Source organism: Hypanus sabinus, chromosome 13, assembly GCF_030144855.1.
Source record: "Hypanus sabinus isolate sHypSab1 chromosome 13, sHypSab1.hap1, whole genome shotgun sequence".
In the NCBI taxonomy this organism is placed as follows: domain Eukaryota; kingdom Metazoa; phylum Chordata; class Chondrichthyes; order Myliobatiformes; family Dasyatidae; genus Hypanus; species Hypanus sabinus.
The window spans coordinates 21,906,446-21,921,287 of NC_082718.1; the positions used below are offsets into that span (position 1 = coordinate 21,906,446).

At 41.4% G+C, this 14,842-nt stretch overlaps 1 protein-coding gene across 2 annotated transcripts in view; it reads left to right on the forward strand.

The window, feature by feature from the left end:
- rbm17 (RNA binding motif protein 17) overlaps nucleotides 1–14,842 on the forward strand; it is a 62,739-nt gene that overhangs the window by 42,405 nt on the left and 5,492 nt on the right. For both annotated transcript variants that reach the window (XM_059987310.1, XM_059987311.1), the window contains exon 10: nucleotides 2,412–2,510. In XM_059987310.1, the coding sequence (XP_059843293.1) occupies nucleotides 2,412–2,510 (99 nt within the window). The remainder of the gene's footprint in view (nucleotides 1–2,411; nucleotides 2,511–14,842) is intronic.

Consider the following 14,842-nt stretch of genomic DNA (forward strand, 5'->3'; position numbering starts at 1 on the left):
CAGTGCTATAAAACTGTATTAGTTCCTAATAGTTGTCGATGGAGGAATTCATCCAGTGTACGCTACCATGCTCTTTTGACTGTAAATGAGCAAAATCAGCACAGATACCTGGTGCAGATAATGGACTGCCTTCCTTACCTCCCTGCATGAAGTAATGTTAAAAATCACTGTTTATTAACTCTGTTGTTCAGCCCAAATGAATAACTTAACACTAGTGTACACAATCGATGCTATTTAACAACTCTTCACTCTGAACACGGTATAGTTTCCAACAGCCACACTAGTGCACACGACTGACCCTTGTTAGAAACTGTTGATACCCCAAATCTTCTTTTTCATTGTAATATTCAAGATGATCAATGGCTTCTGGTTCTTACTTGATGAAGTAGTGAAATTGTTTTATTTTTAACTCCCGGCCATTTCTTGTATCTCCAAGTCTGAAACTGCTATGAACAAAATAGTTCTGAATAGTTTTACTGCTTATTTCTTGCCAACTATCAGTGACAAAAATCATTGCTTTTTGAAACCAATGCTATTTTAAAAACTGTTCACTTTAAGCATGGTGTAGTAGCACAATTCTAATGGCCACACAAGTGAACAACACCGGCACTAGTTAAAAACTGTTCAGCAACACTCTTCTGTCCCAATTAAGCGGCATGGTATCACAAATAAATGAAGGGAATCCCAGCTATTTTCTTGATTAGGTTTTGTTCTTTAAGAGTTGTCCCAAATAAGTGGCCGAACCGATTAAGGGTTTTTAGCCTTTTGAATTAATAGTTCATTCGTGCATTGTAAGAGCATCTAAATTTTTCTTGGTAGTATACTGGCTGGAGACAATCTACAACTTAAGCATGTTTGTTTTCTTGTTTTTTTTTTCATTTCTGGTAGAACATAGAACATTACAACACCATACAGTCCCATGAGATTGTGCCGACCCTTTAAGCTACTCTGAGATCAATCTAACTCTTCCCTCCTATATGATGTTATTCCTTTTAATGTCTTGTGGCACATCAGGCAGCTACCTTGTCATTTCTTTTAGAGGCCAAGTTGCTAGCTAGGCACTCACTAGAAAGCATTCAAGGAGCAGGCTGAATTTGAACCCGGGACCGACTGCCTCAAAGTCTGGTGCGGATGCCACTAAACCACTGGCCAGCTATTCCCTCCTACAAAGCCCTGCATTTTTCTATCATCCATGTGCCTATCTTAGACTTTCTTAAATGCATCCAATTCTACCACCATCCCTGGCCGTGCATTCAATGCATCTACCACTCCCTGCAAAAAAAAATGAGCTACCGCTGGCATACCCCTCTAGACATTCCTCCAATCACCTCAAAATTATGTACCCTGGTATTAGCCCTTTCCATTTTGGGAAAAAGTCTCAGGCTGTTCATTGATCTATGCCTCTTACCTTGTATACCTCTATCAAGTAACCATGTAATGTTGATGAAAATCTGCAATTACATCTCGGGTAATTGTATTTAGCCCTTGGAAACACTAGTCAGTTCTTTCAAGTCTGGTGACATTTTTCTATTTAATCCATTGGGTGGAGGTAATCACAGAATCCACAAACAAAATACAGTGGAAAGGTTTGTACTACTTATATTTGGAAATGTTTATCTTCAACTTGAGTTTATTCTGGAAGCATAAAAACTGCAGAGGTTGGAAAGCTGAAATAAAAACAAATGCATGGGCTTCTACAGATTCAGCAGTATCTATGGAGGGGAATAAAGCGGCCACATTTCAGGCTGAGACCCTTCATCAGGGCTGGAAAGGAAGGGGGCAAAAACCAGAATAAGAAGGTGGGGGGGGGGGGGTAGGTGAATGAGTACAAGCTGGCAGGTGATAGGTGAGACTAGATGAGGGGGAAGATAGCTGAGTGGGGAAGGGGGGGGGAATAATATAAGAAACTTGGTGCTGATAGGTAGAAGAGGTAAAGGGCTGAAGAGGAAGAAATCTAATAGGAGAGGACAGTGGACCATGAGAGATGGGCAGGAGGAGGTAAACCTTGGGGAAAAGAATGGCATATGAGAAGAGGTGTGAGGGTAACCAGAATAGAAAAAGAGAATGAGGTGGGGGGAAAATTTACCAGAAGTTAGAGATCAATATTCATTCCATCAGTTGGAGGCTACCCAGATGTCTTATAAGGTGTTACTCCTCCAACCTGAGTGACCTCGTGGCAATAGAGGAAGCCATGGACCAACACGTCAGAATGGTTTTGGAAAGTCCATTCAGATAAAAGTTGCATGTCACCTAAGATCCAGTTTGTTGCTACATATTAAAGCTGAATTTAGAAATCACAGAATATCTTTGTGAAAAGAATAATGTGGTATAACATTGACTTTCTTTGTTGGCATTGATGTAAAACAAGCTCTTTACATTGATTGGCCTGTATTTGATTTTCCTGCTGTTAGAACATGGTGGGAGCTGGAGAAGTTGATGACGACCTGGAAGGTGAAACCAAGGAAGAATGTGAAAAATACGGCAAAGTGACCAAGTGTGTCATATTCGAGGTAGGAACTTTAGAGATCCTTATCAGGATGGATTGTGCTTATCTGTGGTTCTCTATCTTCTCGTCACCAGTGGGCTTGCCTCTGGCTTTAACACTTGTATATGATGGCACAAAAGGCAGAGGCTGTTGGGAAGTCCAACATTGGCTAATCTGACCTCCTAGCTCAGATGCTGGACTCTCCACAGAGTATGAGATGGAGCGCCAAAGTACCAAGGTGTGGTGCAACTGACTCCAATGATGGTCAGAATAGGTGGTGTGGCCCCTTTCATTTGAACAGGGTAATCGCTCCGACCTGAAGGAAGATGCAGGTGAATGGTTTACAGGTGACCTCCAAATTTTTTTGGGGAAGGAGAGAGGGTGGGTGGTCTTCCCAAAAAAGTCCATTTTGCAATTTCCTTAACACAAAGCCACATTATCCTGAGTGACTTCAAAGGCAACATGGAGGAGCATTCCCTGTTTAACTGAAAGGTAGTTGGAGAGTTGGGGCCCTAACAACTTGAATGAATGTGCTGGAATGGGAGCTTTCAAGACTGCATCAAACATTGGAGTCTTAATTTTTTTTTGTTCACTCGTACCAGTTCTGCTAGAATTCCACAGTAATTTACCATAGTTTTAATGCTTGGGCACATCTGAATGCTGACAATGCACCAAAACTACCTGAAGTTCAGCAAGTAATTCTGCTGACACAAGAAACCACAGAAACTGTTATTGGGACCAAGAAACCAACTCTGGGAGGAAGCTGGCAGATCAGAACTGACGCACGTCCTCAACACAAAACACAACCATCCATTGAGTTCCTTCAGCAGTTTGTTGCATTTTTGCTAATAATTTTGCTGTTTATTCTCAACTCAAACACCACATCCAATCATGAGTGCCTGAATTTCTTTTCACAAAAAAATGGTTCAAAATTTTCTTTATATTTCTTCTTCAAGCTAAACCAAGTCTTGGTGGATCTTTGCTCTTCTGTCTGTATTCTACCAGTAGTATGGAGTTCAAAATAGCACAGAGTCGTACAGTTGAGGTTTTAAAGTAAGGGTTCATAAATGTTCAGCATTCTATAATGACTTGTAGAATCTTTACTACCTGGAATTAAGTCCAGAATAACATTAACATGTTTTATGGCCTTTATTGAAAGAAGCTGTTTGGTTCATTGACGAAAGGGAGAAAATCTGCAGATGCTGGAAATCCGACCAACACACTCAAAATGTTGGAAGAACTCAGCAGGCCAGGCAGCATCTATAGAAAAAAGTACAGTTGACGTTTCGGGCCTAGACCCTTCGGCAGGAGGGTCTCAGCCCAAAACGTGGACTGTACTTTTTTTCCATAGATGCTGCCTGGCCTGCTGAGTTCTCCAACATTTTGTGTGTGTGTATTGTTTGGCTCATTGAATTCCTTTTTGATATCCCCACAATATTGTTCTCTGTCAGGAATGTGCTCAATCTTAATGATACCCCATGACTTCCAGCACCCTATCAGGCAATCCTATTAATGCTAGAGGAACTATAAAAGACTTAGCTGTGCAGTGGAGAATGTAGGAAAGCCGTGTTACAAAGGGGTTACATTCTGAGAAAACCATCCCTACTGTGATTTTCTGTGATGCGAACCCTTGAGAAAAATTGACTTAACCTGTTATTTCTTTCACATTTTGTGCTTTTTACTTTTTTCTCACTTAAGTTCCATAAGAATGAAATTTTATGCTGTGTCTGTGTCTCAAATTATTGGTAGCTTATTGTGCATTCCATAAGGGTGAATTTCCATTACCTGAACTACTGTAGAGTGGGAGTATACTGCACTTAAAACAAAATTTACCCACTTACTGATGCAACTTTACAGCAAGTTGCTGAAGTTTTTTTTCTTGAAACCAAAGCACCAGCCAATGAAAATGTTTGTGGTTAACCATTATCTATATTACATACAAAGATGGGGAAGAAATACTAGAAAGACAGGAGCTGTTCCAAGTGCATAAATATAGCATTAAAAGGGCCTGAAGGATCATTCAGGACCCGAGTCACCCGAACCACAAACTGTTCCAGCTGCTACTCTCTGGGATATGGTACTACAGCATTAAAGCCAGGTCCAACAGGCTCCGGGACAGCTACTTCCACCAGGCCATCAGACTGATTAATTCACGCTGACACAATTGTATTTCTAAGCTATATTGTTCTGTTGTATATCTTACTGTACATATTTATTACAAATTACTTGAATTTACACATTCAGTCAGAGAAGTAATGTAAAGATTTTACTCCTTATGTATGTGAAGGATGTAAAAAATAAAATCAATTCAATATTATGTAATGAGCCTTCCCAGAGTTAGAGACACTAGTTCAATCCTGAATTCTGGTGCTGTCTGTGTGGAGTTTGCACATTCTCTCTTTGACTTTATGGGTTTCCTCCAGCTGCATCAGTTTCATCCCGTGACTGAAAGACATGCTCGTGGGTTAGTTAACTTGTGAGTTATGCTGTAATGTTCATAAATGGCAAAAAGTCAAAGTTTCTGGGCTGAAGCGGGGGGGGGGGGGGTGATGTTTGCACTCTGTTGGGAGTTGGTGTGAACCTGTACAGTGGGGTTGTTAGAATGACTCCATTGAATCTCCATTGCAATTGCATTTTACATCAATAACATTAAATTGGATAGAGTCGGTGCTGCAATCAGTGAAGTTACCCTACAAAGTTTCATCTGGTTATTAAAGTATATTAGGATTTCTGGTGTTCCTCTGTGATTATTTGGAATTGGTTTATTATTGTTGCATGTACCAGGGTACAGTGAAAAGCTTGTCTTACATACTGTTCATACAGATCAGATCATTACAAAGTGCACTGAGGTAGAAAAAGGTAAAACAATAACAATGCAGAATAAATTGTAAATGCCACTGAAAGTGTGCAGTGCATGTAACTGAAGAAGTGTGTAACCATAACGAGTAAGAGTTAGAGACTGAGGGTCCATCTGATCATACAAGAGGTCCATTCAAGTGTCTGAAGTTGTCCTTGTGCTTCTCTATCTTTTTTTCTTGATGGGAGAAGGGAGTAAAGAGAATCGCCGGTATTGTTGGGGTTCTTGATAATGCTGAACACTTTACTGAGGCAACGGGAAGTATAGACAGAGTCCGTAGAGGGGAGGCTGGTTCCTACGGTGTGCTGAGCTGCAGTTTATTGCAGTGACTTCTGTATCATGGTTGGTAGCACTCCTGCCTAGGTGTACTGCTGTTCCTCAAGCTGACATTGGGCATATTTATAACAGTGCAGCAAACCACAGAGCGAGGAATCAGGCATGCATTAGCTTATGGACTGAACATGAGTGCCCGCAAAGCAGTCCCTCCCCACCCCCCCACCAGTGCACAGGAGATCATGTTGTGAATGTTAGACGTTCACTGGAAGAAGTTCTAGTGCATAGGACAGATATGGCATCTCCATAAGACATAGGAGCAGAATTAGGCCATCTGGCCAATCAAGTCTATACGATCATGGGTGATTTTTTTTTCCCTCCCAACAACGTTCTCCTGCCTTCTCCCATAAACTTTGATGTCCTCACTAATTATGAACCTCTCACCTTCCACTTTAAATATATCCAGGGACTTGGCCTGTACAGCCGTCAGTGACAATGAAACCTACAGATTCACCATCCTCTGGCTAAAGAAATTCCTCCTCATCTCTGTTCTAAAGGGATGCCTTTCTATTCTGGTCCTAAACGCTCTCACTATTGGAAACATCCAATTAGGGCATCTCTCCTGTCCTTTCTGACTCTCTTCCACCTTCTCTGCAACTTAAGGCTAACTATCCTTATTCTGAACAAGAGACTTGGACCTAAAACTCAATTTCTCCTTCAGCAGATTTTGCCCAACCATTTTTTTTTTGCTTTATTTCAGACTTCTAGCATCTTTTTTTTTCACTTTTTAATATTCTTGTGATACATTTTGATTCAGTCAGAACATTTCTTCCTAAACATCAGAGATGACAGGCTCATTCTATGAAAGCTGTCCTCATAGGAAAACGCTTCTTGTGGGAATCCAGTGAGTCAATGTTGCACATCCTCAATTCATCCTCATGCGGGGGGGGGGGGGGAATCACTGATCACTGTAATGTAGAGGTTAGCCAATGCTATTATAGCTTGAAGCATTTCAGATTTCAATTTTGGTACCATTTGTAAAGGGTTTGCACATTCTCCCCATTACTGCGTGGGTTTCCTGCAGGTATTCTGGTTTCCTCCCACAGTCCAAAGATGTGCTGGTTAATGGTTAATTGGTCATTGTAATTTGTCCTGTGATTAGGCTAGGGTTAATTAGGTGGATTGCTGGGTGGTATGGCTTGTTCTGCACTGCATCTCTAAAACAAAATTTAAAAAACGTACTCTTCCTTGGGCATGACCACTTAATATCTGTCATAACTGCTAAGCCAAAATGTTTCATAGAGTCACAGTCACGAAATCGGAGAGATACCAGTCTTTATTGAGGTGGTGGAAAGAGTGAGCAGCTTCAAATTCTTGGTCATCAACACCTCAGAAGATCTAACACGTTGATACAATCATGAAAAAGGCACAGCAGTGGCTCTAATTTCTTTAGAGTTTGAGGAAATTTGTTGTGTTTCCTGCAGGGGAAGATAGCGTACTCGATCACTGCTACTCTCCCTCCGCAATGCTTACAAAGCGCTCCTCCGTCCGCTGTTTAGGAAGTCAGATCACTCCTCCATCTTGCTTCTGTTGATGTACAGGCAGAAGCTGAAACAAGAGGTGGCCATAGTTAAAACCGTCCACTGTTGGTCTCCGTGCTATAGGACTGCTTTGATGACATCAATTGGAATGTCTTTTGTGATGAGGATGTCTCCGAGTTCACAGATGGGGTCATGAACTTCATCTGGAAGTGCATCGAGGATGTAGTCCCCCAAAAGTTGGTCAGGGTCTATCCAAACCAGAAAACCTAGATTAACAGTTCTGTGCATGCTGCACTAACCACGCGAGACAGAGCTAATGTTACCAGTAACCAACAGGAACTCAAGAAATACAGCTAGGATCTACACAAAACCATCAAGGCAGCAAAACGACAATACAGGGACAAGATCCAGGCACAACTCTCCACCAACAACGTGTGCAGCTTATGTCAATGTCTACACAATTCAATTCAAAGCTAAGCACAGTGGTGCTGCCAACATCGCTACCTTTTACTCTTGGTTCGATGTCGCCAACACTGAGCCCCTGAGGAGAGCTGCCGAAGCAACCTGCACCTTGGTCATCTCTGAGGCTGAAGCACGCAGGTGTTTCCAACAAGTGGACAGTTGCAAAGTTGTGGGGCTCGACGGCATCCCAGGGCGGGTACTCAGGATATGCGTGGCACAACTGGCAGGTGTGTTTACAGACACTTTTAATCTCTCCCTCTGACAGTGTAGAGTGTCCTCCTGCTTAAAAACGCCCATCATTGTTCCTGTACCTAAAAAGACCAAGGTAACATGTCTGAACGACTGTCGTCCTGTCGCTCTCACCTTGATAATAGGCAAATGCTACAGAGAAGAAGTCATCACCCTGACACAGTGGTGTGAAGAAAACAACCTCTCCCTCAACGTGGCAAAAACAAAGGAGCTGGTTGTGGACTACAGGAGGAATAGAGACAGGCTAGCCCCTATTGACATCAATGGATCTGGGGTTGAGAGTGTGAACAGCTTTAAGTTCTGGTCTGTACATACTGGCAGTGTGGTGAAAAAAGCACAACAGTGCCTCTTTTACCTCAGATGCTGAAGAAGTTTGACACGAGTCCCCAAATCTACAGGGGCACAAATGAGAGCATCCTGACTGGCTGCATCACTGCCTGGTATGGGAACTGTAACTCCCTCAATCGCAGGACTCTGCAGAGAGTGGTGTGGACAACCTGGCGAATATGTGGATGTGAACTTCCCACTATTCAGAACATTTTCAGGGACAGGTGCATAAACAGGGCCTGAAGGATCACTGGTGACCCGAGTTACTCAAACCACAAACCATTCTAGTGTTACCATCCAGGAAACGGTCCCACAGCATTAACAGGCCCTGGGACAGCTTCTTCCACCAAGCCATCAGACTAATTAATTCACACTTTTACAATTGTACTTCTATGCTATATTGACTGTCCTGTTGTACATATTATTTATTACAAATTACTATAAATTGCACATTGCACATTTAGATGGAGATGCAAAGATTTTTACTCATGTATGTGAATGAAGTAAGAAATAAAGTCCATTCAATTCAATTCAACTCAAACTTGTACTGATGTATGGTGGAGGGCATTCTAACTGGATCAGTGCTCCAATGTATAGGATTGCTGGAGGCTGCAGAGACTCCTTACATCACAGTCACAACCCTCCCCACCATTGAGAATATCTTCAAGTAATGGTGCCTCAAGAAAGTTGCATCAATCCTTAAAGACCCTCACCTTCTGGGACATGACTTTTTGCATTACCACCACTGGGAATGAGCTTCTTTCACTCCGCCATTAGATTTATGAACACTACGTCATTATTCATCTTTCGGACTACTCAGTAATTTATGTCCCTGAAAGTAATCTTGTACTGTACTGCTGCCACAAAACAACAAATTCCACGTGATAATAAACCTGATTATGATTCTGATATGGCATGGATGCTGGCTCTTTGGCTCATCAAGTCCATTCCAAACACCCATTTACAGTAACGGAACAATAACCCACTTTAAGTCTTACACATCCTCATCAATGCACTCCCACCTACCCTCTTGGATCCTATGTACACAATGGAGGCAATTTACAGTGACCAATTAACCCACAAACAGCATGTCTTTGGGAAGTGGGAGGAAACCAAAACACCTGGAAGAAAATCATGCAGTCAGAGGGAGAACATGCAAACTCCACACCGACAGCACCACAGATCAAGATTGAAACCAAGTATCCAGCACTGTGAGGCAGCCACTCTATTGCAGTGCCCTTGTGGACTGGGATATGTACAGATTGTTGATTACATGGAATTTATGATGGTTACTGCTTTGTCTTTGGCCAAAGTGTTCGTGCTGCTGTGTCTTGAGAAATTAAACATATTCTGTTTATTATTGAATAGGCTGAACATTTTCTGATGCATATCTTTAATATGTCGATAAAACAACAAATTTTGGTTTGTGGTTTTATGTGGGGAGTTCTAAATATTAGTGAACTTTCACACTTGTTCATTTCTTTATCTCAAATCCAGAGATAAACTTATTTGTTCATTGCTGCTATTGAGGTATGATTATGTGAAATGTCTTTGATGTGCTTTTTGATTAATGCATTCAGAAGACATTCTGAATTGGTGATTTGGGAGGGATAATATTTTATTCCTTTTTACAGTACACAATGTAAGTTAGAGCACTACTTGCGAAAAAAACATTATATTCTATCGGGGAAATAGAGAAGCTTGAAATATTAGCGACAAATTTCAAGGCTTAAATTTAGAACAGTAGTAATTTCAACATTTCCTTTTCAGTGTAAAACACTTAAATAGACAACACTGTTTAGTCATTTCCTTTTGCTGCTCCGATTAAGTATTCTGTCCCAGCGTATCGGTGCCACAATCAATTCAATTGAGAGAAAGCTGAGTTTCCAGGAAGAGCCTGTGCTTACTGCTGTCAAGCTGCAGCTGGAGTAATCTGGCATAGCAACCACAATTGTCTGCTGGTATTGGGACAGAGCATCTCTCGCCAAATACGAACTAAATTGTTTACGTTGTACAGACAAGTTGTCTATACTTTAAGTTGTATAGACGACAGCTGCCTTTGAAGTGGCTCTGTAGTTTTAGCAGATCCAGGGCAGATTTTTTTTCTTTTTTCCTGAATTCTGGCTGACATTTTTTTCCAGATTTTCCCCTCAACCTGAAATTAATCACTGATACTGAAGTATGATTTCACAGTCATGAGCAATGATGTTTCTTGTATTAGATGCCATGAAGCACAGTACAGGGACTTCAGACCACGAATTGGGTTGACCTTTTCAAGATCAATCTAATCCTTCCTTCCCTCCATTTTTCTGTCATCTATGTTCCTACTTAAAAGCCTCTTAAATATCCCTAAGATATCAGCCTCTACCCTCATCCTGGCAGCATGTTCCATGCACCCACCACCCTTTATTTAAAGAACTTGTCTCTGACATTCCCTCTGTATTTTCCTTCAATCACAGTAAAATTATTCCCCCTTGTATTAGAAATTTCCACTCTGCGGAAAAAGGTGTTTGCTGTCCACTCTACCAATACCTCTTAGCATCTTACAAACCTCTATCACGTCACCTCTCATTCTCCTTCACGCCAAAGAAAAAAGCCCTGGTTCACTCAGTCTTTCATAAGATGTGCTCCCTAAATGAGGCAGCGTCTTGGTAAATCTCCTCTGCGCCTTCTCTAAAGCTTCCACATCCTTCCTATAATGAGGCGACCAGAACGAAACACTATGTTCAAAGTGTGGTGTAACCATAGATTTATAGAGCTGTAACGTTATCTTGTGGCCCTTGAACTCAGTCCTCCAACTAACGAAGGCCAAAAACTATATGTCTTCTTAACCACCCTATCAATTTGCAAGGCAACTTTGAGGAATCTATGGATGTAGATCCCAAAATCCCTCTGTTCGTCCATACTGCTAAGAAACCTAGCATTAACCCTGTATTCCATCTTCAAATTCAACCTTCCCAAGTGAATCACATCACACTTTACCACATTGAGCTCCGTCTGCCACGTCTTAGCCCAGCTCTGCATCCAATCAATATCCCATTGTAACCTATGACAATTTTCTACACTATCCGCAACACCCCCCAGCCTTCATTTAATCTGCAAACTTAATAACCCACCCTTCCACTTCCTCATCCATTTATAAAAATCACAAAGAGCAGGGGTCTTGGACACAAAATAGAGCAGGGGTCTCCACAAAATACCTCTGGTCGCCAACCTCCAAGAAGAACATTCTTCATTGACTATCACCCTCTGCCTTCTCTGGGTAAGTCAATTCTGAATCCATATAGCCAAGTTTCCCTGGATCCCATGCCTCCTGTCTTTCTTATTGAGCCTATTATCATGCAGAACCATCTCAAGCACCTTACAAAGATCCATATGCACCACATCTACTGTTTGTTTTGTCACCTCAAAGAATTTAATTAGGCACATTAGACAGTTTCCCCTCACAAACAGAATCAGAATCAGGTTTATTATCACCAGCATGTGACATGAAATTTATCAGCAGCAGTACAATGCAATACATAATATAGAACGGAAAAAACAAAATAAAATATTAATAAAAACAACAATCAATTACAGTATACGTATATTGAATAGATTAAAAATTGTACAAAAAACCAGAAATACTATATATTAAAAACTGAGTTGCTGTCCAAGGCTTCGATGTCTATTTAGGAATTGGATGGCAGAGGGGAAGGAGCTGTTCCTGAACGCTGAGTGTGTGTCTTCAGGCTTCTGTACCTCCTTTCTGATGGTAAGAGTGAGAACAGGGCATGCCCTGGGTACTGGAGGTCCTTAATAATGGACACTGCCTTTCTGGGACACCGCTCCTTGAAGATGTCCTGGGTACTTTGTAGGCTAGTACCCAAGATGGAGCCATGCTGAATATCCCTAATTAGGCTATGCTTCTCAAAATGCTTATAAATCCTGTCTCTAAGAATCTTCTCAAATAGTTTGCCCATGACTAATGCAAGATTTGCTGGTCTATCTCCCTATTACCTTTCTTGAACAAAGGAATAACTTTTGCTATCCTCCCATCTTCTGGCACTACTCCTTTGAGTACGTTGAGATCATCACCAAAGGTGCAGCAATCTGCTCATTTTCTGTTGTAACCTGAGGTATATGCTGTTCAGTCCCAGAGACTTATTTATCTAATTTTTTTTTCAAAAGTTCCAGCACATTGTCTTTTTTAGCATTGATATTTTCCAGCATATTACTCTGTTCTACACTGCCTTCACAAATGGCATGTTCTCTCATTACTGAATACTGTAGCAAAGTATCATTAAGGACCTCACCTACTTCCTCTGACTCCAGATGTATTAACTCTTTTATCTCTGATTGGTTCTACTCTCATTCTAGTCATCCTGCTGTTCTTCATATATGTGTAGAATGCCTTGGGGTTATTCCTTAATTCTACTCAGCATGACCCTTTCTTGCTCTCCTAAGGCCCTTCTTAAGCTACTTCCTGGCTGCCTTCTAACTCTCTAGAGCCCTGTCTGATCCTTGCTTCCTAAATCATAAGTAGGCTTCTTACTTCCTTTGTGGTTAGATGTTTCACTCCTCTTGTCATCCATGATCATCTGGTCTGGTCATCTTCTCCTTACCTCCTTTTCCTGCCACAATGGGATAAACCAATCCAGAACCCCATGACAGTGCTCCCTAATCAGCCTCCACCTTTCTGTTGCGCATTTTCCAGATTGTATCTGTTCCCAATTTATGCTTTCAAGTTCCTGCTTAAAAGCTTCACAATTAGATTAATTGGAAAGCTGTGATGACTGGACTAAAGTCATGACTTTCCAACACAGTCACTGATATATCAGTTTTGTGCTGCCACATTCATCTGTCCCATCTCTTGCACATGTCCATTGTTTTGCCCCACTAATTCCTTCCTACTCTTATACTCCAGGGGTCATTTCAGTAGCCCATTTTACGGAGCTACACCCACACACACACATGCACAACAATTTCTCACTCAATGTCAACAAGGAGCTCATTATTGACTTCAGGAGGAGGAAACCAGAGGTCCAAGAGCCAGTCCTCATTGGGGGTTTAGAGGTGGAGAAAGCAATTTTAATTTCCTCTGTGTTGTCATCTCAGAGGATCTGCTCAGGGTCTAGCACGCAAGTGCTATTACAAAGAAAGCATGACAGTGACTCTACTTTCTTAAAGTTTGCGGCGATTTGGCATGTCACCTAAGGTTTTGACTAGCTTCTATAGGCGTGTAGTGGAGTGTATATTGTCTGGTTACATCACAGCCTAGTATGGAGACACCAATGCCCTTGAAGAAAAAGCCTACAAAAAGTGATGGATACAGCACAGCCCATCACAGGTAAAGCTTTCCCCACCATTGAGCACCACTACATGGAACGCTATCACAGGAAAGAGTCATCTATCATCAAGAACTCCCACCATCCAGGCCATGCTCTTTTCCTGTTGCTGCCATCAGGAAGAAGGTACCCACATCACCAGGTTAAGGAACTATTATTACCCCTCAACCATCAACTCTTGAACTACATAACTTTACTCATCCAATCACCGAACTGTACCCACAACCTATGGATTCACTTTCAAGGACTCTTCATCTCATGTTCTCAATATTTATTGCTTATTTTTTATTATTATTATTATTATTTCAGTGTTTATTTTTCTTTTCTGTATTTGCAGTTTGTCTTTTGCACATTGGTTGTTTGTCCATCCTGTTGGGTGTGGGCTGTCATTGATTCTACTGTGTTTCTTCTATTTACTGTGAATGTCCACAACAAAATGAGTCTCAGGGTTGAATATGCTGTCATATACTGTCTGCATTTTGTTAATAAGTTTACTTTGAACTTTGTATGCACAGGTACAATGAAAAACCATCACAAGTACATAGCAACATATAAACAACATTCACATGAAGAAAATAAATCAATCATAAATTGTACACAATTTTAGACAATAGACAATAGGTGCAGGAGTAGGCCAATCGGCCCTTTGAGCCAGCACCGCCGTTCAATGTGATCATGGCTGATCATCCACAATCAGTACCCCGTTCCTGTTTTCTCCCCATATCCCTTGACTCTGCTATCTTTAAGAGCTCTATCTAACTCTTTCTTGAAAGTATCCACTGCCTTCTGAGGCAGAGCATTCCATAGATCCACAACTCTCTGGGTAAAAAAGTTTTTCTGCATCTCTGTTCTAAATGGCCTACCCCTTCTTCTTATAACTGTGGCCTCTGGTTCTGGACTCCCCCAATATCGGGAACATGTTTCCTGCCTCTAACATGTCCAATTCCTTAATAATCTTATATGTTTCAATCAGATCCCTCTAAATTCCAGTGTATTTCAATCAGATCCTTCTAAATTCCAGTGTATACAAGGCCAGTCACTCCAATCTTTCAACATATGACAGTCCCGCCATCCCAGGAATTAACCTCGTGAACCTACGCTGCACCCCCTCAATAGCAAGAATGTCCTTCCTCAAATTTGGAGACCAAAACTGAACACAATAATCCAAGTGTGGTCACACCAGGGCCCTGTACAACTGCAGAAGGCCCTCTTTGCTCCCATACTTTTGACAAGAAAACAATCAGAACACAAAATTAAATCTATTTTTAGTACAACGTTGTCAAAGTGTCGATAGTGTTGCTAATTTGTAGTGATAAATGTT